Source organism: Mastomys coucha, unplaced genomic scaffold (genome assembly GCF_008632895.1).
Source record: "Mastomys coucha isolate ucsf_1 unplaced genomic scaffold, UCSF_Mcou_1 pScaffold22, whole genome shotgun sequence".
Lineage (NCBI taxonomy): Eukaryota > Metazoa > Chordata > Mammalia > Rodentia > Muridae > Mastomys > Mastomys coucha.
Window position 1 is genome coordinate 175,815,471 of NW_022196905.1, and position 26,414 is coordinate 175,841,884.

The 26,414-nt window shown below is 46.6% G+C and overlaps 2 protein-coding genes across 3 annotated transcripts in view; one reads left to right on the forward strand and one right to left on the reverse strand.

The window, feature by feature from the left end:
- Dusp4 (dual specificity phosphatase 4) overlaps nucleotides 1-12,454 on the forward strand; it is a 14,288-nt gene extending 1,834 nt beyond the window's left edge. The window contains exons 2-4 of the mRNA XM_031339531.1: nucleotides 7,029-7,174; nucleotides 7,748-7,967; nucleotides 8,989-12,454. Coding sequence (XP_031195391.1) covers nucleotides 7,029-7,174; nucleotides 7,748-7,967; nucleotides 8,989-9,374 — 752 coding nt within the window. The 3' untranslated portion in view covers nucleotides 9,375-12,454. The remainder of the gene's footprint in view (nucleotides 1-7,028; nucleotides 7,175-7,747; nucleotides 7,968-8,988) is intronic.
- Nucleotides 12,455-17,998: 5,544 nt separating this feature from the next.
- Nucleotides 17,999-26,414, reverse strand: part of Tnks (tankyrase) — a 159,981-nt gene continuing 151,565 nt past the window's right edge. For both annotated transcript variants that reach the window (XM_031339532.1, XM_031339533.1), the window contains exon 27: nucleotides 17,999-23,220. In XM_031339532.1, coding sequence (XP_031195392.1) covers nucleotides 23,134-23,220 — 87 coding nt within the window. In that variant the 3' untranslated portion in view covers nucleotides 17,999-23,133. The remainder of the gene's footprint in view (nucleotides 23,221-26,414) is intronic.

Here is a 26,414-nt window from a genome sequence, read left to right on the forward strand (position 1 = left end):
GGTCGGGCGCCCCCTGCTGCGCCGCACCCCTACCTCCGGCCACCGCATTCCGCGCATTCTTTCGCGCGGGTCGGGGTCTTAGCTTCCAAAACCCGGAGGTTAGTTCCACCTCCGCCTTCGAAGAGCCACCCATTTCCCTGCAGAGGCTCTTCGCCCCCTCCACCAGACTTTTCCTCTTGGTATCTTGTCCTCCCCAAGGAAGGGAGGCCGGGAAGAGAAACCCTTTCTCCTCCTGCCCTCTCCGACCAGCATCGGAAAGCGGCCGGGTGCGGGCGAGCCGGGCTGGCCCTGCGGAACAGCGGGGGGCTTTGTTCTCCGCAGTTGTTTCCTGACCATTTGACCCGTCAGCTGCTGGGGAAATGCTGCTGTTGACCTGAGACTGAACTGCCAGGGCCATTTTTTTTTTTTCCCTGACTTTTCTTTCTTTTTCCGCGAGGGCCGCTTTTTGCTCCTCCAGCCGAGCCCCAGTCTCTCAATCGTCTCCCTAAAACGCTCTAGGAGACGGTGACGGCCAGGAACACAGGTTCCCGATCTCGAGACCGCCCCTCGGTCCGAATCCGGCCCCACGCGGTACCCGGAGCCCTCGGTCAGGCGCAGGTCCCGAGTCCCTTCCTCGGCGGGGTCCTGCCTAGGCTCCAGGCGGCCAGCTCTCCCTGAATCGAGATCGCGAGGGTGGGAAAGGTGAAATTGTTTCGGGGTGAAAGTCCCAGGCTGTCCTGGGTTCCTCGGCCTTTGGATTCCTCAGTCGGGGCCCATGCCTTCCAACCCTGGCTTCAGGAGTCCCTTTCAGCCCCACGTGGAGTCAGGGATTGTTTTGTTTTTCTTCCTGGAAGAATTCCGAGTAGGACCGCCCTGGAGCGGCAGCCGCCTAGATCCTGAGGCTTTAGGCTTCCTTCCGGGGCGCAGGCTCCCGGGCCGGCCTAGTGCCTAGGGAGGGAGGCTTATTTTCAATGTTAAACCTTATGGCTTGCGGCACTGTACCGGTCCTGATTCGGATCTGGAGGCTATGAGGCCAGACCGGTTCTGAAAGGTGCTTCAGGGCGAGTATTGACGTAAGACTGGACCGGACAGGTGGCCTCCGGGCAAAATGACAGTCCCATCCCTAATGGGTGCCTTGGCCCACAGAAAGGCCGCATTTCCTTCAAGCCCCGCTTTCCACCTCCTTCTGGGCCTGGAGGATCAATCACCCCTTCTTCCTAGTCCTCTGAGGTGACGCTCATCGAGGCCTGGACTGCTTAGTTTTCATCTGTTCAGGAACAGCTGCTACCCCACCTTCACCCCCTCTTCTAGACAGAAGTTCAGCCGCCCTTGGAAGCAAGAGCCTAGCGCGATAATGTGTGCGGGGGGTGGGGTGGGGGGGATGGGGGATGGGGATATGTTTCCCCTTGTCCTGTAGAGATACCAGCATTTGTCAGCCTTAGTTTCTGTGGATGTGTGTGTGCTGAGCCACGACCTCATCCTCGTCCTTTCTTCTCCGGTCTGCCAGCTATTGAAAGGCCTTGGTAAAGAGAGCAGCAAGGAGATGTCTGCTCTAGGAGGGGGCAGTCATAGGAACGAAGCAAACCTACGCCCCCTCCGCCTTCCCCCGCCCCTGGGAAATGTGGCTTGGTATGAGAGAACAAGCTCCCTTCTGCTGGTGGAGTGAGGAGGCAGACAGTAGGCAAGTGGAGACAGTGGGTGTCCACCATTCTTGGGATAGGGAAGAGAAAATAACCGTTTTAGAAGTGATGTCCTTCCAGGCCACCCCCTCCCCACACCCTCAGGCCAGAGCGCTTGCCCCCCCCCCCATGCCTTTAAAATAAATTGGCTTTCCTTTTTTTTTTTTCTTGTCTCTTAAAAGGATGATTACTTGATTTTTTTTCCAACTTTGCTAAACTATTGTTAATCTTATACACTGATCGAGGTTTGGTAAATACTAGAAATCTTACGTTTCCTTTTTGTGAGTAAAAATCATGGGGATACTTTAACTTAAAATTCTATAAGGCATTTTAGGGACAGTTCTGAAAATGTGTATGTTTTTCAGATTTTATCTCAGTTTACGTGTTTCAGATTCTTAACCTCCATAAATGTTTGGGTTGGAATTTTAGATTTGTCTGCCTTTTAAAAGGAAAAAAAAAAAAGCTTATCCTAATGGAAATATTTTTTTAAGGCCAGTATCCCCAATCACAAATCAATCTGTCACACACAAATAATTTCAACCTGGTGTGGTGGATGCCTGTGATCTCCAGACCTGGGAGGCGGAGGCAGCTGGATCAGGAGTTCTTGACCAACCTGCTCCCCACACAGGACCTTCTTTGTGCAATTTTATTTTCCCTCCTGTGTAGAGTTTACCATATGACCTAAGTTCTTATTCAAACCCGATTGCAAAATTTTGCAGGGGGCTGTTTTGAGCTATTGAGCTATAGTCATTTGGACTGTCTACTTCCTCTTAGGTAAAACTTACCTGTCCGGGTCTTGGGCCTCACCCTGAGTTGAGTGGAGGCCTTGTCCTCACCCAGGACCTCTGCTGGTGCCTGCTGGTCTCCTTCTCTGGCTTTCTCTCCAGCTTTCCCAGTGCATAGCTGGGGCTTCTCCAGGGCATAGCTCAGGGGCCTGCTTACACTTTCAGAGGGAGGAAGACTTCTGGCCTTTTTCTATTTGTAAATAGAACAGAGTGCTCCAGAGAGGGAAAGAGTTGGAATTATCAAAGATAGGTCTTAACTTAAGCCTAACAGCATTAGCTACACAGTTACAAGGAACAGAGAAAGTACGACTTTGGCAGTGAGTGGATGCTTCCAGGCAACAAAAGTAACTAAAGACAGGGCGTGGGGTCGGTGGAGTTTCTCCTTTATCTTTTAAAGACCATCAGGGCTTCTTATCTTGTAGGAAAAGGTGGTCATTAAAGAGCCAAGAAATCCCTTTAAATACACCAAACCTGTAAAACTGGATAGCTAATTTCCTTCCTGTGAGAGGCAGTTCCTGGCAGAGAGAGGGAACATAGCCGGAAGTCAAGTGACTCTGAGAGAAGCCAGTCTGCTGGACAGAGCAGTTAGGGTGGGAGGAGGCCTGGGAGGGGTTGCAAGAAAGATCTAGTTCTCAAGTAAGGCCTTAGGGCAGTGGTTCTCAACTTCCTGATGCTGCCACCCTTTATAATACATGTTGTGGTGACCCCCAACTATAAAATTATCTCATTGCTACTTCATAACTAATTTTCTTAGTTATGAATTGTGACATAAATATCTGATAATGCAGGATATCTGATCGGCTACCCTGTGAGAGGGTCCTTCAACCTTACCCCGCACCCTTCCAAGGGTCAAGACCCCCAGGTTGAGAATTGATTCCTTAGGTGGTTCAGCCAACTGACCTGGGAAGAACAGGCTCTTTGGCTTGGGAATTCTAACGTCAGGGGTTCACTTTGGTCATCTGAAGACTGTTTAAAGGGAAGTTGCCAAAGACTAATGACCTTCAGACAACCTAGACTTCCTTTCTGGGCCAGAGCAAGAGTGAGGCTCAGGTGGTAGTCTCAGTATTGACTGATCAGATATAGGAAACGTGGCAGCCTCATTAAGATCCCCAGCCATAGTCAGCACCCCATGACTCCCCTCAAGGAGGAACCCTATTATGGCGGTTTACCAGCACCAATCAGCAGGCCCTTGTAAAGCACTTCCATGGATATGATCTCCACTCCTGGCTGGCCTGGCAGCCCACCAGAGCTGGGGATTTATGGCTAGGAGATTCATGGAGCTAACCGGAGATGTAGTCGCCTTTCAAAGCAAGCCTCAAGAAAGCCCGGCCTAAGTTCCCTTTTCTGACTTCCAGGTTGAAAGGTAATAAGCACTGGAAATAAGTTCTTTATTCTTTGATTTTCTTCCTTTTTTTTTTTTAATTTTTATTTCTTTTTATTTATGGTTTTTCAAGACAAGGTTTCTTTGTGTAACAGTCCTGGCTGCCTTGAAACTCCATTTGTAGAGTTTGTAGATCAGGTTGGCCTCAAACTCAAAAGAGATCTGTCTGCCTCTGCCTTCTGAGTGCCTGGGATTAGAGGTGTGCGGCAGCAAAACCGGCTGATATTTGGGTTTTTTTGTTTGTTTGTTTTTGTTTTGTGTACTAGGAACCAGCATGCTGTTTAATAAAAGCACTCTACCACTGAGCTCCACAGCCCCAGCATTAGGAAGTCTGTTCTTAAAGAAGACCTTTAAGAAGTCTGTTAATGAAATGACTTACATTCACCAGGACATAGGAAAAACAGCCTGAGGTTCATTGGCGTAGGTTATGAAATTGTATTAAGAAGATGCCCGATGCCTCTGAGAGATGGCCAGGCTGACCATGTCCCGATTCCACTTTTGGACAGAATGCACGAGGTGCAGGGGAAATCTGGCCCCTTCTGGGTACAGTGGAGTTAAGTTTTGGATACAACTTGGCTCATCTGAAACTAGTTCTTTACCTCAGAGGCGCTGTGGCTATTATGGTACTTGCATGAAGATGGGTTACTAGCTAGGAGGGCCCGAGGGGAAAAGGGGTGTGTGTGTATGTGTTTGTGTGTGTGTGTGTGTGTGTGTGTGTGCACGCGCGCGAGTTTACATCATGATCAGGAAGAAGGTCACATGTACCCCACTGGGCCTTCTCTAAACTGACATGCTTTTAAAAATGAGCACATTGTACTACTCGGTTTGCTTCTTCGAAGTGCGGGTCATGGCCTCTAATGCTCACTGGAAACGCCAGTTCCTGGGCCGGAGTATACCTGCCAGCGTACTCTGGGATCGCCCATGGGCATGCGGATGCCTGCAGTGTTCCCACGGGAACGCTCAGTGGGAATGGGCAGAGGCTCCTGATGATAAGTCTGGCTTCAAGCTTGCCACGGTGAATGCTGGCCCCTGCCCTTAACCTGCCTGAGAGACCCCAGGTGGCTTCCTTGTATGCTGTATGCATAACTCTGGTGCTCTTCACACTTTGTTCAGTGGCCGCTTGGCACATATAGTAAGTAACTACCTTCTGTTTGGGGTATCTAGTTTTTAGTAATTAAGGATTCATCCAAAAGGCTTAACAGCGGCATAGCCAGGCGAGGCAAGATCTTTCCGGCTTCTTCCTTTGTGTGGGTGACAACTCACCTGTACATGGTCCTTCCTGCGCAGCCCCCACTTGGTCCTCATAGAAACCAGCAGCAGCAGCGTCCCAAAGACAGACCTCTCCCAAGGTGCCTGGGAACTCAGTGCCAGGGGAGATTAATCACCTACCGAGTAGGAGCAAGGGACTATGAGAGGTCAGAGGAGGGCGGAAGTAGGGTGGGCGCACAGCCGATGACTCAGAAGGCTGGGATGGAATCTGTGTGCAGAGTCCATTCTGGACCTTCAGGCCAGCGGGTCCTGTACCCCTTCCGTGATGAGAAGGGTGGGAACATTCCTCCTGCCCCGAGGCTGTCTGGAGAGGCCTGCCTTGTGACCTTGGAATCTGGGCTGCCGGGGCTCCCCTCTCCCTCTTTATTTTTAAGTGAGGCAGGTTGTGCCTGTCTTCTGGGTGGAAAGCATTTCGTCAGGGACTGTTGTTCATTTTCTTAAAAAAAATGTTTTGATTGCTTAAATGGATGTTAATAGACAAATGGATGGTTAAAAATTTGAAGTTTTACAGAAATATACAGGAGGGCAAATGACCTTTATTGGTGGAGGTGTTCAGCCAGTCTGCTATCCCTAATGGGGGCTGTGGACCAGTTTCTTGGTAGGGACCAAGGACCTTTGGTGGCAGACCTTCATTGCTCCTTAATCTCCCTGCCTTTTTCATCTGCTTTAAGAAGGATTTATACTGGTAGGGAGAGGGAGCCCTGCCCTTTGGGTGCTATGGCCACTGAGACCATGAATATCCATAGCTGGCAGCACCAGGTCTGCAGGCTTTTCCACCTCAGGTCACTGTGACTCAGCAGGAAGAACTTTGACCACAGAGATATCCTTTTATATCCGGAGAGAGTGAGCAGAGAGAGAGGGGGGCTAGCAAAACCTCCGGTCAGAGAGGAAAAAATGGGTTCCCTGCTTCTGAAAGCCCTGTGATGTGGCCGAGAGTTCTTCTTTATCTCAGAAGCAGCAGGAAGCAGTGTTCTAGGGTTGGGATTTAGCCCCCCCCCTTGACTAAAGGGGTGACTCACATGTCACCCCTTTGGTAGTCGAAGAGCTGGAAAGCACAGTGTTAGAGGTGCCTTTCTAGCAGGGCCAGCGCAGGGAAGGAGCTAGCCACCTACATAAGCACCTACCATTTTAGCCCATTGTGTGGGTACCTCTATGACAGTGGTTGATCCCTGGCGTGCAGGCTGTTTTGAATTGGTCATAGTTTTCTGGTCCTGGAGGTTCCTACTCTTCCACACCTGGCCTCAGGTCCTTGTGGGACAGCACCCAGCTCTACCAGATAACTGGCACTATCTTTGTTTCGAAACCTTTCCATCCACAGAAGACTCACTGATAAACTTTGCCGGGCTCCTCATCCACACTCAGGTCAGAAAAAAAAATCCTTCCTTGCTCCAACCTCTGTGGCAGGGTTGGTTTGTGCATGGAGGTCAGTTTCCTCTGGTTTGTGGTCCTGTGGAGAGGGTGCTTGTGGTAGCTGCTCCAACAGAAGGAAGGGCTCCTGTCAGGGAGTTCCTCGACCCACCTCCGATTCTTTCCCACATCTGAAGGGATTGGCGTTGGCAGGAATCTTCACTAGGCCAGGAGAGGGCGCGACTAGTTAGCTGGCTGCCTAAGTGCTCATGGGTCCCTAGTTGTACGTGGTAGTCCCTCAGGCACATCCGTGTACATATTTCTTTGGAAAAGCTTTATGGAAAGAGATAAAAAATACACAAGAGTTCCTAGCATCCTTTCATCCTTGATAAAGTCCTCTGACCAAGCAAACCTGGGGGGGAGGGGGGAGTGAGGGCGCGGGGGATGCTCCGGCCGTCATTATCTCTAGACCCACAGCGCCACCTAGTGGCACCGAAGGAGCCAACAGCTCCCCTTAGCCTGGTGAGATTGTTTGTCCTTTCCTACTGGTTCTGTCTCTACTAACCCAAACCATATTCTCCTTTACAGGTGGCTACGAGAGGTTTTCTTCCGAGTACCCAGAATTCTGCTCTAAAACCAAGGCCCTGGCCGCCATCCCACCCCCCGTACCCCCGAGCACCAGTGAGTCCTTGGACCTGGGCTGCAGCTCCTGTGGGACTCCACTGCACGACCAGGTATGTGTAGTAGTGCCCCAGCAGGGTTTTCAGATCACGCAGTGTGTGAGAACGAGGAACTACTTGAGCGACTGCTTCAAGACATGGCCACCCACCCTTCCAGTCAGGTGGACTGGGGATGAAGTTAGAGAGTCCACCGTCTCTGTCCATAAAGTATCCCATCATGCTGCCATCTCTCCTTGTCCACAGAGACATCTCTCAGATGTGTTCATTGTAGACTTACCCAACCAAACAGGCCCATCCGCAGTGTAAACTCCCAGTGTGGCCAAGTATGCCCTATGGTTAGTGTCCTACCTCGGTTGTCACGGGAAGGTGGCTGGCTGGTGCCCACAAGACCTGACCACCGTACCTTATGTCCGCCCACTGGAGTCCCGCAGAAATCAAGCTCTGAAGGAAGAGCCAGAAAAGCTCTGCCTGTCGGGTTCCTGCCCCAGGGCCTAGAAAGCCACCCTGGATTGTCTTACCGTCCGTCCCTGGCTCCAGCACTTCGCCCCGCATCCTGGTTGCCCCGCATCCTGGTTGCTGACACTCACATTTCTTTTGCCGATGTCTTCCTGCTTCTCTTTGCTGCAGGGGGGTCCTGTGGAGATCCTCGCTTTCCTCTACCTCGGCAGTGCCTACCACGCTGCCCGCAGGGACATGCTGGACGCTCTGGGGATCACAGCCCTACTGAACGTCTCCTCAGACTGCCCCAATCACTTTGAGGGACATTACCAGTACAAGTGCATCCCCGTAGAAGATAACCACAAGGCTGACATCAGCTCCTGGTTCATGGAAGCCATCGAGTACATCGGTAGGCTGCCCTCCCGACTTCGGGGGGCGGGGGGGACCCAGGGGCTGCTGGTGGGGATTTTTTTTTCTTTTTTTGGGGGGGAGGAAAGGGTTTATTCAGCTTACTTCCACATGGGTGTTGATCACCAAAGGAAGTCAGGACTGGAACTCAAGCAGGTCAGGAAGCAGGAGCTGATGCAGAGGCCAGGGAGGGATGTTCTTTACTGGTTTGCTTCTCCTGGCTTGCTCAGCCTGCTCTCTTATAGAACCCAAGACTTCCAGCCCCAGGGATGGCACCACCCACAAGGGGCCCTACCCCCTTGATCACTAATTGAGAAAACGCCCCACAGCTGGACCTCATGGAGGCACTTCCCCAGCTGAAGTTCCTTCTCTGTGATAACTCCCTTTGTATTTTGGCACTGCTCTCATCAAATATTTGATAAAAATCGACTAAAGGGAGCATTGATTGACTTTGGCTTGCAGTTTAAGCAGGATGTAGTCTGTCATTGTGGGGAAGAGCTGGTGACAGGTGCAGTCAAGGCCTGCCCCTAGCTAATCAATTTCCTCTGCATGGGGCTGCCCCTCCTGTAGGTTTCAGGGTCTTCCCCCAGCCCTGAACCTGTGGGGATTTCAACCTAAGTACCAGGAAGTCCCTGGCCACTTTCGAGGGCTTGTGTGGTGGGAATTGGAAGTCATTATCCAGGCCTGGCTGGAGAGCCAGTCACTTCCTTGCATGGCTTCGAGTGTGTACAAAGTAAGGCCTTTTGTATGGAGACGAAGTCAGAAGAGAGATTGGAGTCACTGTTCTCTTTGATCTGATGGCTCTGCCATGTGACTTCCCTGCTTTAAAAATCTTGTTGTTTAAAATCTCCATTAGGGTGAGTGGGATTCTCGGTCTTCCTCCTCTGTCAAGCGTAGGGGACCTTCCGTAGTATCGCGTGCCTCCCCCACTGACGTGCCTTGACTTCTGCCACATGCGTCTGCTAGTGGCGATTTCCTGAAGTCCGCCAAGGACCCTAATCGCGTCGCACTTTCTGCCGCAGACGCAGTGAAGGACTGCCGAGGACGAGTGCTGGTTCACTGCCAGGCCGGCATCTCTAGATCAGCCACCATCTGCCTGGCCTACCTGATGATGAAGAAGCGGGTGAGGCTGGAGGAGGCCTTCGAATTCGTCAAGCAGCGCCGGAGCATCATCTCGCCCAACTTCAGCTTCATGGGCCAGTTGCTGCAGTTCGAGTCTCAGGTGCTCACCACGTCCTGTGCCGCAGAGGCTGCTAGCCCTTCCGGGCCCCTGCGGGAGAGGGGAAAAGCCACGCCCACCCCCACCTCGCAGTTCGTCTTCAGCTTCCCTGTGTCTGTGGGTGTGCACGCGGCCCCCAGTAACCTGCCGTACCTGCACAGCCCCATCACCACCTCCCCCAGCTGTTAGGACTAGCCTCGGGACACCGAGGCCAGAGTCGGCCCCCAGCCAGTGTGCAGGCCACATGTGAGCAGCGAATAGGGACTGACCAGTGGGGGATCAGGTGACCATGCTCCGTCCCTATCCATTTCTCCTTGGCCGACGACAGGGCCAGCTAGAATGGCAATAACGACTTTGAATACACATTAAAAACAAACACAACTAAACACTCCAACACAGAGCAATAACGGCTGCTTCCGCCGCCAGAGGAGACTTGGTGTGTGTGTCAGTTTTTACTTTGCAGGTAGAAATTTACCTCACTATTATTATTATTATTTTTAAAAGCAATCAAGCTGGAAAGTTATGAAACCCACAGATCCTGGCAAATGCGCCCAACCAATCTAATTAAGTGGAGAGGGAAAGGAAAGAGGAGAAAAATGAGTTTGCCAGAAAAGTGCCTGGTTCTGTGTGTTTGTCCTTCTATTGTTGAACTCACCCGAGTTTTGTTCTAGATCCTTCTAGGCCACAGCATTCTAATTAGTGGTCAACTGGATAATTAGTTTAATGGGCGTTGAGAAGCTCAGCCCCCGTGCGCAGGACTCTGGTGACTTTGGGCTATATTTCTGTTGAGGTCACACAGTGGAGCAGAGAAACACGCAGGTGTGCTGGCAATGAGGGGAGTGGGCGGGTTGGTGGTCACCATGGTTACCATCTTGCATTGTTACCCCTAAGAAGCAGGCCGGGTGACTGGCAAGAAAAAAAGTCTTATGGTTGGTCACGTTTGCAGCTGGCTCCTGGGCCGGCTGATCCCACCACGTGAGGTTTTTCTCTCTAGTGGTTCATTTGGCTGTGGATAGAGCAGTTTCTTCCAGCCTGGCCTAGGATCTGGACATTGTCAGTGGTAAATGCCATCTTTTCTAAGGTGCTCCTGGAAAACTGGGTGCCGTTCAGATATTCCTGTCGTGAATCATTTGGTAAGGCCAGATCAGAACCAGATCACTGAAGATGAACTAAAAACGAATCTCCCTCTCTTGGATAAATTGGGTGTTTCAGTTTTAGGAGTTTACTTGAAGTATACATACCAAGAAATTCTTGTTACGAAATCCTTGTCAAGTGAATATTTTGAAAAGCCCTCCTTTTGAATAAAAGTCTGGACGCGTGAGAGAGCAAAGGGTAGGGGCTGGATGTCAGCTCCTATTTACTGATGCCTGGTGACTTACGAGCCATGTTGGGTTCTGACTGGGCTAACATCATTTTAAAGGAGCCTTTCCAAGTGGAGGAATGGCTTTGGAGAAATAAGTGTGTTTTCTGGGGGGAAGATGCAGGGTGGGGAGGGACCCTGTTTCATCTGAAGTATTGGGAGACAGTTTCGTGGGGGTGTGCCAGATTAGAGGTCACGAGCATGGTCCCATCCCCCTCCCCCTCTCCAACACCTTGAGCATAAAATGTAACTTCAGGCCTCCATGTCACATGGCGATGGAATGCTTTCTCATCCAGAACCCCAGACAGCCCGGGTTCATGGTTTTCCCGTCCATGAAATGTGAACCTGTGTTGGTAGAACTTGTGACCTGTGTCAAACTCTGCCTTTGGGTGAGAAGTGAGGGGTGCCCTGCTTGCTTCTCTGACTGCCCCTTGGTTGAAGGCATAGCGGGGCTGAGCTCCGCAATGGTGGACTGCCTATGCCTAGTGGCATGGTCCTCCATTTCTGCCCCCTGCTTCATGTTTGGTGAGGAATTAGATGAAATGAGTTTCGTAGCTAGACGTCCGTCTAAGTCCTGGGTTCCGAGAAGGTAAAGGGCACCTGGAGAGCAGACAGCCTGTAGACTACATTCTCTTTCTAGATGAGTGCTTGCCAAATGTGTCCTAGTTCCCAGACTGGATCCCAACCACACAGGCAGCAAGAGCTCCAAATATCCCTCCCCGCTTCCTCATTCGAACCTCCTATGACAGTGTCAAGGGGCTATTTATAAAGTCATTTTTTTTGTACTTTGTAACAGCATGAGACCCAAAACTCTTAGAAAGTAGGACATTGGTTTGATTGACAAAAAAGTTCTCCAGACCACCTTCTTTGGCTTGCAATAGCTCTAATGAAGACCGTCATTCCTAATGGTTAGTTTTGAAAGACAATATCCCAGCCAGGAGCTGATTTCTGGTGATGGGAGGTTCTGGAATGTTGGAAAGATCCTCCCCGGGGATCTTGGCTCCATCATCCATGGTGTTTGTGAGGCTGAGGGGTGGAGCACACAGGTGAGCAGAGCAGGCGGCAAGCAGCTCTCAGCTCCATTTGCCCCTGAGACCTTGTGCTCTGGTTCTTGGCTTTCAGTAAGGCTGGGGAAACCAAGGAAAGGGGTTGAGAGTCCTTGGGAAGGAGGCAGGAGGAAGGGACTGGGCGATGGCCAAGGAAGCCTGTGGCATTAATAACAATAGTTCATATAGGTTCATCATAATCACCCCGGTAGCCTTTAAACTAACTCCTCATATCTAGGTGACCCTTGACCAAATAAACCAGGGCTTGTGTGGGTGGGACCCGGACACCACTGTTACATTGTTCCTATGTGCTTTCACTGGTTACAGCCCAAGTCCTGGAGACGCCATTGCTTCAGGATGGTGAAAGCCAGGTCTTGTTAGCACACAGCTAGCTTGTGAAACAGATGTTACAGCTGGGCTTTGTAACAGTGTTAGTGTGGTCCCATTCTCCGCAGCCGGCTGAGGGATGGGGGGTGGTTTCTTTTCAGCAAGCCCCTGAACGGGAACCAATTTGTGGAGCATCGTGAGTGAGCTCAATATAGTGTCTGGATGTTGATGTATTTCCTTAAACTTTGTCTGCAAGAAAGATGGAGAAAGTATGTGTCTGTTCTGAAGTCCTCCTTCTAGTGCCCCACCCTTCCTTAGAGCTCACAAATCATTCAAGGGACTTCAGAAAGATAACAATGCAATACTTGTAACTTGTGTAAATAGCCCCATCTTTCTGAGTGGTGTCATTTCTACATTTGATATGCTTGTATTTCTGTAGGATGTACATTGTTTTTTTTTTAGAAGAGTCAAACATGTCTGTTTTTATTTATTGCTTGAAAAAAGATCATTTGAAGAAAAATAAATACATTTTCAACCATTTCTGCTTTTGTGGACTCTCGCTGGTTGCTGTTAGAACTTGGACTGGGCCCTAAGGTAATCCTGCCCCCTTAGCACCTGCAGTGGAGACCACCAGCTGGTGGTAGAGCCCTGGGAGACAGGTGAGAGGGGGCGGGTACCTTGAAGAGTCAGAATGAGCATCGGGTATCTTTTCTCTGCAGGGAGCTACTGTAGGAAGCATAGGAGATGAAGATGAGAGATTCAAGGGAAGAGGCCAGTGTTTGCACATAAACGCAAGCAAAGAGGGCTATAAAAGAAGAATGTGTGAGGAATTACTACACAGGGTCTGAGGCTCAAAGAATCGGAAGTCATTGTTCAGGCTTCCTAGTATGTTAAGGCTGGAAAATAAGCAATTAAGTGCTTCAAGGCTAGAGTGAGAAAACAAGGTATGGTTTGCAAAACCACATGCTAAACCACACTTTTATCTGACTCCATTGGTATAGCTTTTCTAAACTGTAAATAGTAATATTTTCCTACTATATCATAAACATCGTGGAGACACCAGTCCAATAAGAAAATTCAGTAATTACAAAGTTGAAAAAAAAAGGTTCCTTCATATACAGAAGTGCCAATAAACAACATACTTATTTTATGTATATTTCATGTACATCAGCAGTGAATCAGATTCCATTACAGGTGGTTGTGAGCCACCATGTGGTTGCTCGAAATTGAACTCCGGACCTCTAGAAGAGCAGCCAGTGCATTTAACTGCTGAGCCATCTCTCCAGCCTCAACAAAAATCTGTTTTTAAAATGACAATTAAAAATAAAATGACTACAATAAACTTGTAGGGATGGGTAAGGTGCACCTATGTTATGGACAACAGACAACGTTGTGGGAAAATAGCATATGGTATATTCATGGATAAGAGGGGCTAGTTATAGTTTATCTTATCAGGATTTGGGGAAGAACACTCTTCATTTAGAGGAATAAATGTGGAGGGCAACATGAGGGAGGAAATCAAGGTAAGTCTTTCTCTGCTCTAACAGTGCACCGAGTGGACAGGACACATCTGCTACCTCCCCATTAGGGACTGGTTGGAGTACCCAACCTCGGCCTCTTAACTATCCCCTGAACTCTCATAATAGCAGGGCGTTGGGGAGAGATGACGACTGTGAGGTAGAACAAAAGAAGCATCTAATTTTTGAGGTAGAAGGACTTTCTGAATGGAAAAAAATAACTCAATGGCTGTCCTGGAGCTTTCCACTTGGAAAAGGGAGCTCATGAGGGAAGAGACGGCTGGTAGCAGGGAACAGAATCTGTTCAATAGATGGACAGGTAAAAGCACCTAGAAAGGGATTAGAGACAAGGTACAGAGAGGTCTGTGTACCCAGTACAGCAAGGAAGAGAGCCTGTAGAGGCAAGCTGTTGCTGCTTGTTCCCTAAGGGATGCTTCCAGCCCCAGGAGCCAGTAGTGTCCAGGCAGCAGCAGCCCCAGGAGCCAGTAGTGTCCAGGCAGCATGCGCTCTGCCTTCTGGAAAAAGCAGCCTACCTAGCTGTATGGCTTAGCAGGTCACCCTCCAAAAGCCTGATGACCTGAGTTAGGAAGGAGAGAACCAGCTCCACAAAGCTTTCTCTGACCTCCACATGTGCACCTGTGGCATGCACGTGGTCCCAGGAAACACACACACACACACACACACACACACACACACACACACACACACATGTTCACTTGTGTTCTGATACTTTCTAAAAACTTACTTCAGTGAGAAGCTGACTCAACCTTCCCTTGAGTGGTCGGTCACATAGTGTCCCCACTAGTTCCCCCAGAAACAGCACTCGAGTTTGATTCATAGAGATATCCATTCCTCCTTATGTTTCAAAGCAAGCTGACTTTACTGCGACTGTGGGGCCAGGCCTCCGTGTCTTACCCACTCCACTGCACTCAGTGTGAGAGTGTTGGAGAACCTGGGCCACCCGGCAAGCTCAAGACTAGCCGGTAAGTTTCCTTTGGCATCCCTAACTTTCTGGAACTTGCCACCTTACTGAGTCAGGAAGGAGCAGCCAGAATTTAAGGGTCGATTTCCTTTGATTCTGTTGTACCGGGGCAGCACCCTGGGCTCTGGTCTGGCTGACAATGATTAGAGTGGGGATAGATTTGCTTTCTTCTAATCCCCTTTCTAATTGGCTGTGCTTTTTCTTGGGAGACTGGGGACAGGAGCAGAGCCAGTTTTCAGATTAGATTAAAAAGGCCACTTTAGCTATCGCATCAACTCTACGAGACAGTAAGAATGCTCATTTTAAAGATAAGAAATTGAGGCAACCCGGCAGAAGAAGATCCTCCGGTTAGCAAGTCACAGAACCAGGCGACTCCAGATGGCAGGAGGCATCTTAATCCTGCAGAGTTTTGGGCAAATTGGCTGCACAGACAGACCTTATAAACTTTATTAGTACTACGAGCTTATTTTTCTAATGTGAGTACACCATTTGCCTGTAGAGCTGCATCAGATCAGAAGAGGGCATCAGATCTCTTTATAGATGGTTGTGAGCTCTGGCAGATCAGCCAGTGCTCTTAGCCGCTGAGCCATTACACCAGCCCATTTGAGCTTTTCTTAATCATTTTTCAGCTTGGTTATAACAAAGATAACATCCTTCCAAGGCCACGATGGTCATCTAAGAGCTCATTAAGAGACTCGAGTGTGCATCTTTAATACCTGCTCCCAGCCACTCTGTGCCCTTTCCTGCCTTCCTATTCTTTCCTGTGATGTAGACCAGGATCCCTGCTGCACCCCAGTCCCTGGGAACTCCTTAGACAGCTCAGCCTTAGACTGCTCAGTCTAAGGGAGTTGGTGGGGAGTTGCTTGGAGATACTGGTACTCCAAAAACGCTTCAGTTTATACCGCTGTCTTATCACACACCATCTGGGTACAACTAATAAATAACTTTTGCAGACAGTCTTCCCACTTAATAGAGTTTTCATAGAACTTGCTTTGGAATTCTGAAGGTTTAATGGCACATGGGACACCCTGTTTTTCTCCATGGCGTCCTCTCCACAGCCCACAGTCCTCTCTTCTATAACAGTTCCATACCAATTTCCTCATATTTGATACTTCATTTATATACAGAATTGTAAAGCTGTTCGGCCCTACTGTATAAATCAATTCTGTGCCAGGAAAAGAATGTCAAGAATCTTAATAAATCTAACAGAAATCCAATCAACATGTTCCATACTTGCCAACTTAACTGGTTGTACCAGCTTTTAATTTTTGCTATGTCTAATAGGTTTGTGTGCTCCTTCGGCGTTATGATTATAAAGCTAGAATGGACCAGGATAATGATTAAGGGTTATAAACACTCTAAGGAGAACATGCTGGCTCTAACCTGACACGCTGGGCCACAATCACCAAAGCACTGTAGATACCGGAAGTTTAAAAAGTTTTCACTGATATCTTTAATCCCAAGACTCAGGATGCTGATCTCTGAGTACACAAAGGGACCCAGGACTGCCAGGGCTACACAGAAACCCTGTCTTAAAAAAGCAAAACTTGTTCACACTGGGGATGCAGCTGAGTGAGAACAAAGTGTCTTTCTAGAATGTAAGGTCAATCCACAGCACACTGCTACCCACTTTTCAAAATTGGTGCCAAAGAAAATGTTGCTTCTCCTCTTTAGATCTATGGGATTTTTTTTTTTTTTTTTTTTTTTTGGTTGGAATTTCCGTTAAGGGACAAATCCAGTTTAGCAAGTGACTTTTAAAAAACCCTTGTGTGTAAATATGTATGTGTACACTCCTGTGTGTGAAGACCAGGATGTTACATGTGAAGATAAGAAGCCAACCTCAACTGCCTTCTACCTTGAGGCTGGGTCTCTCTCGTTTTTTTCCCACCCAGCTGCCCTGTGAGCTTCTGGGGGATTGATGTGTCTCCATCTGTCTCTCCTCTTGGAGCACCAGTATTACATACACTACTGCTTTTACATGGGTTCTGGGTGTTAAAACCAGGTTCTACCCATAGCTGGGCACTTGCTTTTGCCAGTCACCTCCTCAGTCCTAGGAAACGTTCACGCCTTCCTCCTTAGTCATGTCTCACACACACACACACACACACACACACACACACACACACACACACACACACAGAGTGCGGTCAGGCTATCATGGCTTACATACTGAGCTGCTGGAATTCCAAGCTGTTCACTCCACAGTGTTCTTGCCATTTGGTGCACAGGTCTGACCACCCCTACATCCTAACAGAGGCAAAAGAAAAGGTTCTTGGGGGTGTTGTCTACACTTGATCTTCATGTGAGACACCGATGACATTAGACTGTCACTCACCAGCACCAGCTGTTTCAGTTCTCTGTGTCCATCTAAATAAGCATCATGTACAACCAGGGACAGCATACAACACCTGGTACTTAGGCTCTATAGTAGAAGGTAATCTGATATACAAAATATTTTGCCATTTTACCTTCAAATTTATCTGTGAAATGGAGATTAAAAGGACTTTTCAGGGTTGGTTCTTTGCTTAGTGACGGCATACACAGAGCATGAAGAGAAACATCGGAAAAAAAAAACCCTGAAAGCAAAATTTCTAGACACCAGGCCATGACCATGGTTCCATATGAAGTCTCCTAAAGTTTCTCCTGCTATTGATGTATTTCCACAGCTCCCATGTGGTCTTACAGGTGCTAAGGAACTTCAAGCTGAGATCTCACTCGGCCATGACTACTCAGAGCCTGACCCCTAGTGGCTCATGGCACTTTACACAAACGGCCAGCAGTCTCAAGAGAAACGAGACTGCTGCTTTAAAATTTACCACCCAGTAAGATGTTCCCTTGTCTGTCTACCTGGATATGGACCCCACACAAATGGTCCAAAGACCTAGCTAACTATTATAAAGACACGTCCATTTACGCCTGCAGCTCGAAATTCCCTATTGCTTCTGTTTGTCTGTGCCCTTGGTACGCTACCTTCCATCAACCCATCTGAACTACCTTATAGGTTCACACAAACTATGACAATGCTAATGTCTGTAACTCTGACGATCCTGGTACACAAGTTATGGATACACACCCAGCTTCACGATCATGACATGTGGCCTGAGCACCGGTGGGAGATGGAAAAGTCCTTTGTTCCTTGGGGACGAGGTGGTAGGTCTTACTATGTAAGCCAAAAGCTGGCCTGAAACTCCTGATCCTCTTGCCTCAGCTTCCTAAGCGCTTAGGGGCTGCAGGTTAGTAAGCTACACTGAGCTTGTTAGACCTTGAGTATTTCCCGTGGTGTGTACCGAACCTTTCTCCTCCGACTGTCCTAGCGGGGAGGGCCTATGAGCTAGCCTCAGGGAGACTCTCCTGAAGGTTCTCCTGCTATTGCTCTTTCCATGGCTTCCGGTGGGCTTCCAGGTGCTAAGGAACTTCAAGCTGCAATGTCACTGGGACAAGGAAAGGAAACTGTCACTGTAGTTCTGACAGGTTAGGTCTGTGCTGCAGATGCAGAGGGCCAAGCTGACATAAACAAAGGACAGAGAAGCAGGCGACACTTAAGCTGAATGCTACACACACATACACACACACACACAGTGTACTTTAAAATGTTTTTATTGAATATTAATCCGTTACAAGTACTGAAGACATTAAGCCAAAGCACAATTACAGGTTAAATATAATCACAGAGACGTTTTAAATAGAAATCCACCATGAAGGCTGGTTAAGTTCCTTGATACCCTCTTTTAGAAATAAGTAGAAGGCGAGGGAAAAAAAAAAAGTCTTCCATTCCAAGTGAAACTATAAAGACCAGAGAATTTCCATGCTGTGAGCCTCTTTTGTGATCAAACTGCTAGGACAATCAGGTTTAGAAAAACTACATAGAAAACAAAAATCTAGGATATTCAGTCAAAATCTGAGTTTCAGATAAGATAATGAACTTTTAAAAAATTGCACAGATGTCAAATATGAAATATACTTGAGCTAGAAAACTGCCTGAAATTCCAATCTAACTGGGCATCTTGTATTTTGTCTGACAAGCCTACAGATGGACAGATGCAAAAGAAAAGAAGGCGGAGCTGGAACCCCTGCCACTGGTGGGTCACAGAGACCGGAAAAACAAAGAGAACACTAGCAACAAATGAAAGGGCACTCCACTGGTTATTTACACAGACTGGGACGCTACAGGAAGGAAATGACTATTATAACTCCAGATGCTGTTGTCAGAGCAGTCTAGATTTCCTCAAAGCTGGGTTTGTAAGTTCTTGAGAGACCTTGTCAATCAAAGTACCTTTTTAGTTTTGTAGGTATTAAGGACAAATATTACTACCACAAAGATAAGATGAGCTTAGAACACTGGGAGGGAGCGGAAGCAGGCCTTACACACACGGCGAGTTTCAGGGTTCTGGGTAGTGAATACATTTACTATACAACATGGTCACCTCGGTCACAACTCTCGGTTCCTTTCCTTCATTTACTGTAGCATTTTCTAGCTTTCCTTTCTGCACACTGGGAGAGAGGTTCAGGGATACCCCACCACCAAACTGAGTTAACAAAGGGCATCTAGGGCCACTTGAGAAGGATAGCAAAAGCATTCTGAAAAATAAGAAAAGCTCTGAAAGGAAGGAGGGAAAGGAGCTAGGAAGTGTACAGGGAGGGTGTGTGTGTGTGTTTGGGGTGTGCATGTGTGACAACTCCCTCTACAGGGTGAGTGTCACCTCAATTTTGCAGAACTCTATTAGTATAAAACTGGCCACATAACCTCATCATACTGGATCTTATAGAAGACATAAAATCTTTAGCTTCCGACAGGTTTTAAGTTTCATGTGTATATATTTTAAAATGACTAAAAAACAACTTCCACACCACTCAGACTCTACACAGTACCACATACTATGAATCCCCACACAAGTTTGGAAATCCCACCAGTGTTACTCCAAACCAGGTGACCTGGAGCCTAAAGAACTTTGGTGAGAGAAACTGGAACTGACTGGCTATATCAACTCCACTAAATGTGACAATATTACTTATAAAATATACCCCATAAAACACACTTATCAGGTATGAAATGAACAGACACGCCCACTCACAAACACATTTCAAATATTAAGAAGTGGATTCATGTTTCACTGCTAGATTAGAAAAGGTTAAAAAGTTTCTGCCATAGATAAGGCTTTTTCAAACAGGAAATACATAATTGTCTATTAACTGCAGAATGCCTAAGTTGGCTGAAGCAGCTTCACTTTTTTAGGGCGGCATTTTTTAAGTGATCGTTTTCATGTGCTAGATGTAGCCAGCAATTGTTTGAATACCACTGTCACAATCACCCTCATTTCTGTGTAACTGCCTTAACTTCAAATCTGATACGTGAAAACATCCATTCTAATGTCATTTCCCAATGTTTGCTGAGTGATTCTAGTTTGTAGCTCTATGCAAGATGATCGGATCGGCCCAACAGAAACACAGTAAGGGGACAGGACAGCGAGATGTGCTTAAAGATAGATACTTTTGTTTACAAGGCCATTCATTTATAGGAATTCAAAGACAACTGTTTACAAGGGGAGAGGGAACAATGCCTAAGTACCCTTCATGCAACTGGGCATATACTGCAGTAGAGGAAAACAGGGACAATGCACTGCATTCTAATGCTGTTTTCTAGCATTAGCCACATGTTAATAATATCTGTTTGTAATAATATATAGGATAATAAATGTTAACATATGCTGCTTTGCTTGCCATATTCAAGTACTTCTCTCTATATTCCAAGTGCCCTGTACTATTCCAACAGCAAAGAGCTATGTATGCAGTCAGAAGTGTGGGGCTCAGCGAGCTATGCGTGCAGTCAGAAGTGTGGGCTCAGGGGAGCTGGCTGCCCTCACCAGGCGATGTTAGTGCTGCTCCTCTGCTTAGGCTGCTCAGAGTTCTGTGAGCAAAGGAAAGCAGAGTCAGAATCCAGACTGTCCTGCCAATATGTTTTTGCATAGAACTGAAACACTGGATTCCATGCTGCCATCTGTTAGCAAACTGGCAGAATCTTTTGAGCAGAAAGTGGGTGAGGACTAAGCTCAGTTCCATATTGATATGAAAGTAAGGGACACCTGGATTCCTATGTAAGACTTATGATGAAGAAAGGAAAAAGGTGGATGGAGCGAGCACAGGAGCATCTTCTGAGACTAGGTTAGCAGTTTGGGGAGAAGCAAAGGTACAGGCAGACATGCCCAGAGCGCTTGCTTATTTTATGCCTGAGTTAAGTATCCAAGCTGGCCAAACTGGTAAACTGGCACTGTCGGGTCTCTGGCAAAGGCCTGGAAGAGCTGGGAGACACCTGCCTTCTCTCTGTGGTTCTGCAGGGAAGCTGGAGTTCCAAACCTGCCAGAAGTTCTAAATAATGCACATATAAGAAATCAAACAGAGGCCAGCCAAATGCCAAGCTCTTCTTTCTATTCCAGAGGGCTCTTGTAGAGTCTATGTTGCTGTACAAGGAACTCCTAAACAATCGCCTTTTTGTCCCCTTGAATATACTCATGATACCTTTGGTTTTCAAGTTCTGAAAATACCTATTAGCTTTATGGACCATTTATTTTAAATTTTTTTTCCTTTTTTTTCAGACTGATTCTTATTAAACAACTCATTTATGTGCATTTTGTGAGTCACTATAAGACCGCTGGCACTACACAAGGCTTCCTTACAGTGTTTTTACTTAGCTCAGAACATGAGACACACAGCCCTGGTGGTTTAGGGAAACAAGATGGACTCCTCAAGGTGAGGCCCGGATAATGGAGGTTGGTTGGCGGAGGCTCATGTTTTAGTTTGTTTTACTATACCATAGTAACTTGTTACTGAATTAAAATCACAGCTGTGTTTAGCATTTTAAACTAATTCAGGTCAGGCCAAATAACATATATATTATAGCTACTAAAGCTACACAGATGCCAATTTCTTCAACCCTTTGTTAACAGAATGAAAAAAAGAATGAAGGAGAAGAGCTCTTGAGCCAACATGGCATTCTGAAGCTCTGCATGGGGTACTCTAGTTGCTATTAAACATGCAGCCAAAACCACAAACACCCAGCTCAGGCCACTGAAACATCAACAAAAGGGAAAACTGAGGCTAATTCTTGACTTCATTTTGAAGAACCCATTCAAGATATAACTATAATATTCACACTAGACTGGATGCCTAGTTCTAGCACTGGACTCAAGCTAACAAAAATTTAATAAATAAAAAGAGAAATGTGTACTTCAAGACAGGGAAATGAAGATGATCACAGTTTAATATGCTTGCATTAAAAAATAAAAAGTTAAATTGTTTTCAGCCTTCCAATTGAAATGGTTAAGTGGGTCACATTGTTTCTCTCTGTATGTATGACTTCTGCTTCAGAGCTGAGTAGAACCTAGAGTAATGCATTCAATTCAGTATTCAGTTAAGGGCCATAGGGAACAGGAGGAAGCGTGGTTCTGCTCAGTGTTGTGCACCTGGCAAATGCCATTACAAGCAGCACTTTCACAAAGAAATGGTTCTCTATCAGCGGTGTCTAAAAAAATAGGTCAAACTGCCTTTGGTTTCAACTTGTGTTTTCTTTGTCCAACTGTATTAAGAACTTTGAAGAAATGGTTCAAAAACTGAGAGAAAGGATCTTTCTAAACTATCTGACATATACTACTCAAGATAAAGGTCAGATCAGGAGTAAACAAAATGTCCTTGTATTTGTGCATATTTATCACGTAGGGCTTGAATCCTGGCTTTCTAAACTAAAGAGAGAGGAGAGTAAAATGCTGGGACACTGACTTTGGAAGTAAAAGTAACACCAGGGGAGACGATTCTAAAGTGTTTGTTGAGACATCCCCAGGTCTGCCGGTGCAGCCAGAGCCCTGGGCTTCACTCGCCCTCCTCCTCACTGGACTTCCCCTCAACCCCCAGCTCTCTAGCTACTCCACCAGGGAATTAATCACCTCCATTAAACCTTCCCCTGGCCCTCTTTTGACATCTGCAGCATGGTCCTGAGAACCTTGCGGACAGCAAAGAGCAAATGGTCCACCTCGCTCTGACTCTTTAGGTCAAAGAGATGTTTGTGCCCTTCCTTTTAAGATGGGAAGATGGGGCACCTCATAAAAGGAAACTAAATACTGCTGCTTTTCCTTTATGTTCACAAGAAGCAGAGATACCAAATCTAACAACAGGGACATGGGAACAGTGTCTTGCTCGGCCAGAAGCTCCGGCTGGATTGCTAATGATTTTTAGTCAGTGTGACTCTGTGCAAAATATCCCAGGAAGACACTGGCTCATTTTCAAAGTAACAACAATGACAACAATAGGCATCAACAAACATGTTTGGCAAAATTAAAAAATGAGCCCATCACATGTGTCTGTTACACATGTGCCAAACACAACAAAGAAAATGTAGTGTATGAACCAAGAACGTGTAAGCCAGCATACTCTCTTTTCCCATCTCTACATCTTGAGCAAAGCATCTTGCTTCAGAAATGGGTAACTGCAATGTAAATGGCCTGAGACAAGTTCAAGGCCGCTTGGCAGCCGTTTCCTCAAAGGGACCAGGGCAGGTGAGTGTGCTTGGGACCCACTCTGCGCCGTCACTCTAGCAATGCTTGATAAAAGACAGACAGCTTATTTCTTGGCTGTTGGGATTTAGATAATATTGATTTTTCTGTTGGAAGCAATCCACTGTAATCCAGTTGCAGGTTTGAATCACTCTGGCCTTTACCAGGGGCAATCACTAGGTTTTCTGCTCTGCTGCCGTTGCGGTCTGTGAAGGGGCTTCCGGCTTCATGATCTGGTAGGTGATGAGATACTCTGGATATGCCTGGAATGGTCAAGAAGGCAAACAACTCATTCCCTTGAAGGTGTAGCACTTAAGCCTGCCTCACTCAGGGTCAGGCTAGATAACCTGCAAACCCCACAATCTATAAAATGATCGCACAGTACTTATTTTACCCTCTGCAGTGCTGGGATGGAAGCTAGCATCCTGCTCACACAAACCAACCACTCTATCTCCCAGCAGCACTGTACAGCCTCAGCCTCAGTTCTTTCAATGCTGTAGGTTAGGTCCCTCTGCTTATCCTTTACTGTAAAGCTATGCACCATTAACAAGAAACATCAGCATCATTCCTCTCACCTTACATAGTATGTAAGTCAAGAAGCTTATTAACTCAAGTAATAATTTTGCTGTTGAGAGCTCAAATTAATCAAAGGAAATGTAACCCCTCACTCTAGAATCGAGAATGAGGATGGTCAGACATGCTAAAGTACCACAAATCCACAGGGCAACAGTATGGAGTGACTCAAGTAGGATGTTTGTTTCTTTGTGACAGGGTCTCATGTAGGTTAATTTGTTCTCAAACATGCTCCATAGCTAAGACTTGTCTTCCAGCCTTCCAAGTGCTGAAAGCCACCACACCTGGCCAGGAATGATCGTGCCAACCAGCAGCGCCTCTACTGGAGAGATAATCTAGGTGCAGATTCAGGCTTGCATTTGCCGTCGGTCTTTGTCACTGTCTCTACTCTCTCGAAGTTAGTAAGACAGATCGGTTCTAGCATCCAGAAGACTTCTTGATGGGGAGTGGGAAAGGGAAGCTGCTACCAGAGGAAGCTAACACAGATCTTAAAAGCAGGGAGTGTGGACTACACATGAATTCTGCAACTCTAAAGAACGACAAAACTAGACCCAGCATTTCAGAGTGGCTGTAGCTGAAGAATAATATTCCTCAATTGGGCAAAGGATTTGGAGCCCCCAAGAATTTATGCACTATTTGCATCAGATATAAAGATTACTAAAGGTATTAATAATAATATAATAATAATAATAATAATAATAATAATAATAATAATAATAGAGGGTTTAGACATTTAAAATAAATAAAAATTTACAAGTAGTAGGTTTACTGAATTTTTTTTTCTTTGTAAATCAGCACGTATTCTATCTTGGATTTCTTTGGTTATAAATGTGAACAGCAATACTGGCATTTTTTGTTTGTTTGGTGAGTATTAAGTACAAAGGTCTTGGAATAGGATTGGTATAGTGAGAATAGAGTGTGTGTTGGGTACTATTAACATTATTGTCAGGATTATCATTCATTAGACTGGTGCTTTATAAGAGGTCTCAGGACTTGAAAACGAAAATACATAAATATGCTTTAAAAAAGTAAAGCAACATTACCTTTCAAAGTCCCGTGCTCCCTGGTCTGAATCTAAGCCATCAATGGTTTCCATCAAGAACCAGCAAAACTGGAATGACTGGAATCAACAATCTCTCTGGACTCAAATCTGAAGGTGCAATAACTGTTCTCTGTAGCCCTCTTTAAGTCACACTGCTTAGCTAAGTGGCTTTAAGGCAACACTTTAATTCTTAATATAAAAACAAGCTGTTGCAGACACGTCTCCTTTATTAGTGGAGAAAGGGAAATACTGCTTAGATGGTTTAGTTGTTAGGGGATTATGTATTCAGCAGTATGGGTTTAAGGCCTCTACCATGTGGGAAACACTATGGTGTGAAGCAGAGCCCTTGCTATCAGGTTGCAGACCATCTGTCTTAGGATCTACACAAGACAAGAAAATTGAAGACTTTCCATGGTGCCACGTGCTACACACTACAGCTGAGAGGGTATGCTGCTGCCGCCCTCTGCCCCAGTGAAGCTCCTATCTCCCTCTGCACTTGGTGTGATGCCCTGGTTTTGCTTACAAAGTTACTTCAGCAGGAGTCAGGGGCACCAGGAGCCTGGGTTTCTGGTAGCACGTAAAAGACTCCTGACACATGTCCATTTTACTCAGACAGACTCTGAGACTCTAACAGCATGAATTACTAAGCTGCTCCAGTGAGGCTCCAGGGCCATGATTAGGAAACAGGATTGCTTCTACGTACATTTACTGATTAATCACACAAAGCCTAGAAGACTTTAAAGTGAGAAAATCATTTAGCTGCAGGATTAGAAAGGCTAGAATGAACCAAAAAGTCTTATTACCCACCAGGCTACTTTAAACCATGCTACTTATAAGAGCACCGAGGGGAGACATCTGGTCTAAATCCCTAAAACTAACAACTCACTCTGGGTTACTCAGTTTCAAGAACCCACATTTCTAATGCCAAAACTAAATCTCTAAAGCTTCATTTGCTTGTCTGAGAGATGTCATGCTTTCTTAAATAAGATTCTGGATACATCAAAAAATGACTTTTACAAACCATTCTATAGTATTTTGTTCTCCACCTTAAATAAACCAGCATTGTACAGATCATTTCAATGAAATGAAACAGACAAAACCTTGGTAGCAACCAATCAACAGAGAATCTCTTTCTTTCCTATCTGATGTTACGTGTGAAAGTGAGAAGGACACAGATATTCCTCCTTTCCCACCCACAAGGGCTAGAAATGGAATCCAGGGCCTCGTGCAATTGCTTTACTGTGGAGCCACATACTAGCCTCTTCGGATAGTTTAAGGCTAATCAGGTCACAAGCAAAGCTAATTTTCCTCAGGAATATATCAATTTAAGTGCATCTTTCAACCCTGAGGTCTGTTTTATGCCTCCCAGTCTTCCTATGATACTCCTGCTCAAGCACCTATCCCTAGTGAGTGACGGGAACTCTGACCGGCTGGTCAAGGAGCGTCTTTTTTCCCTCGCTGCCTCTCGTCCTTGTAGCTTTGCCACAAGCATGCAATTATTCTCATGGACGCCCTCTAAACCACCGTCAGTATTTTCTCCAGCTAACTTTTACCATGATAGTTTGCAAGATACAATTTTCCAGTTCTAGCACTACCATGACCCAAGACCCAAGAAGTTCCCTTTGCCACTCACTCATCAGCAAAGAGTAACAACACTTTTCCCCCCAAACTTAGCACTGCATTTATTTGGCGCATAGCTTTCTCAGATGTGGCAGAGACACCCCCCCAGTGGCTCTCAGGGCTTCCTGCTTTTCCTTCTTGAGCACATCGTTACTTTCTGAGTAACAAGCTACTTAAGGCTGCTTTTTTTTTTTTTAAACCTATTCTGTTCTAACCCTGGTT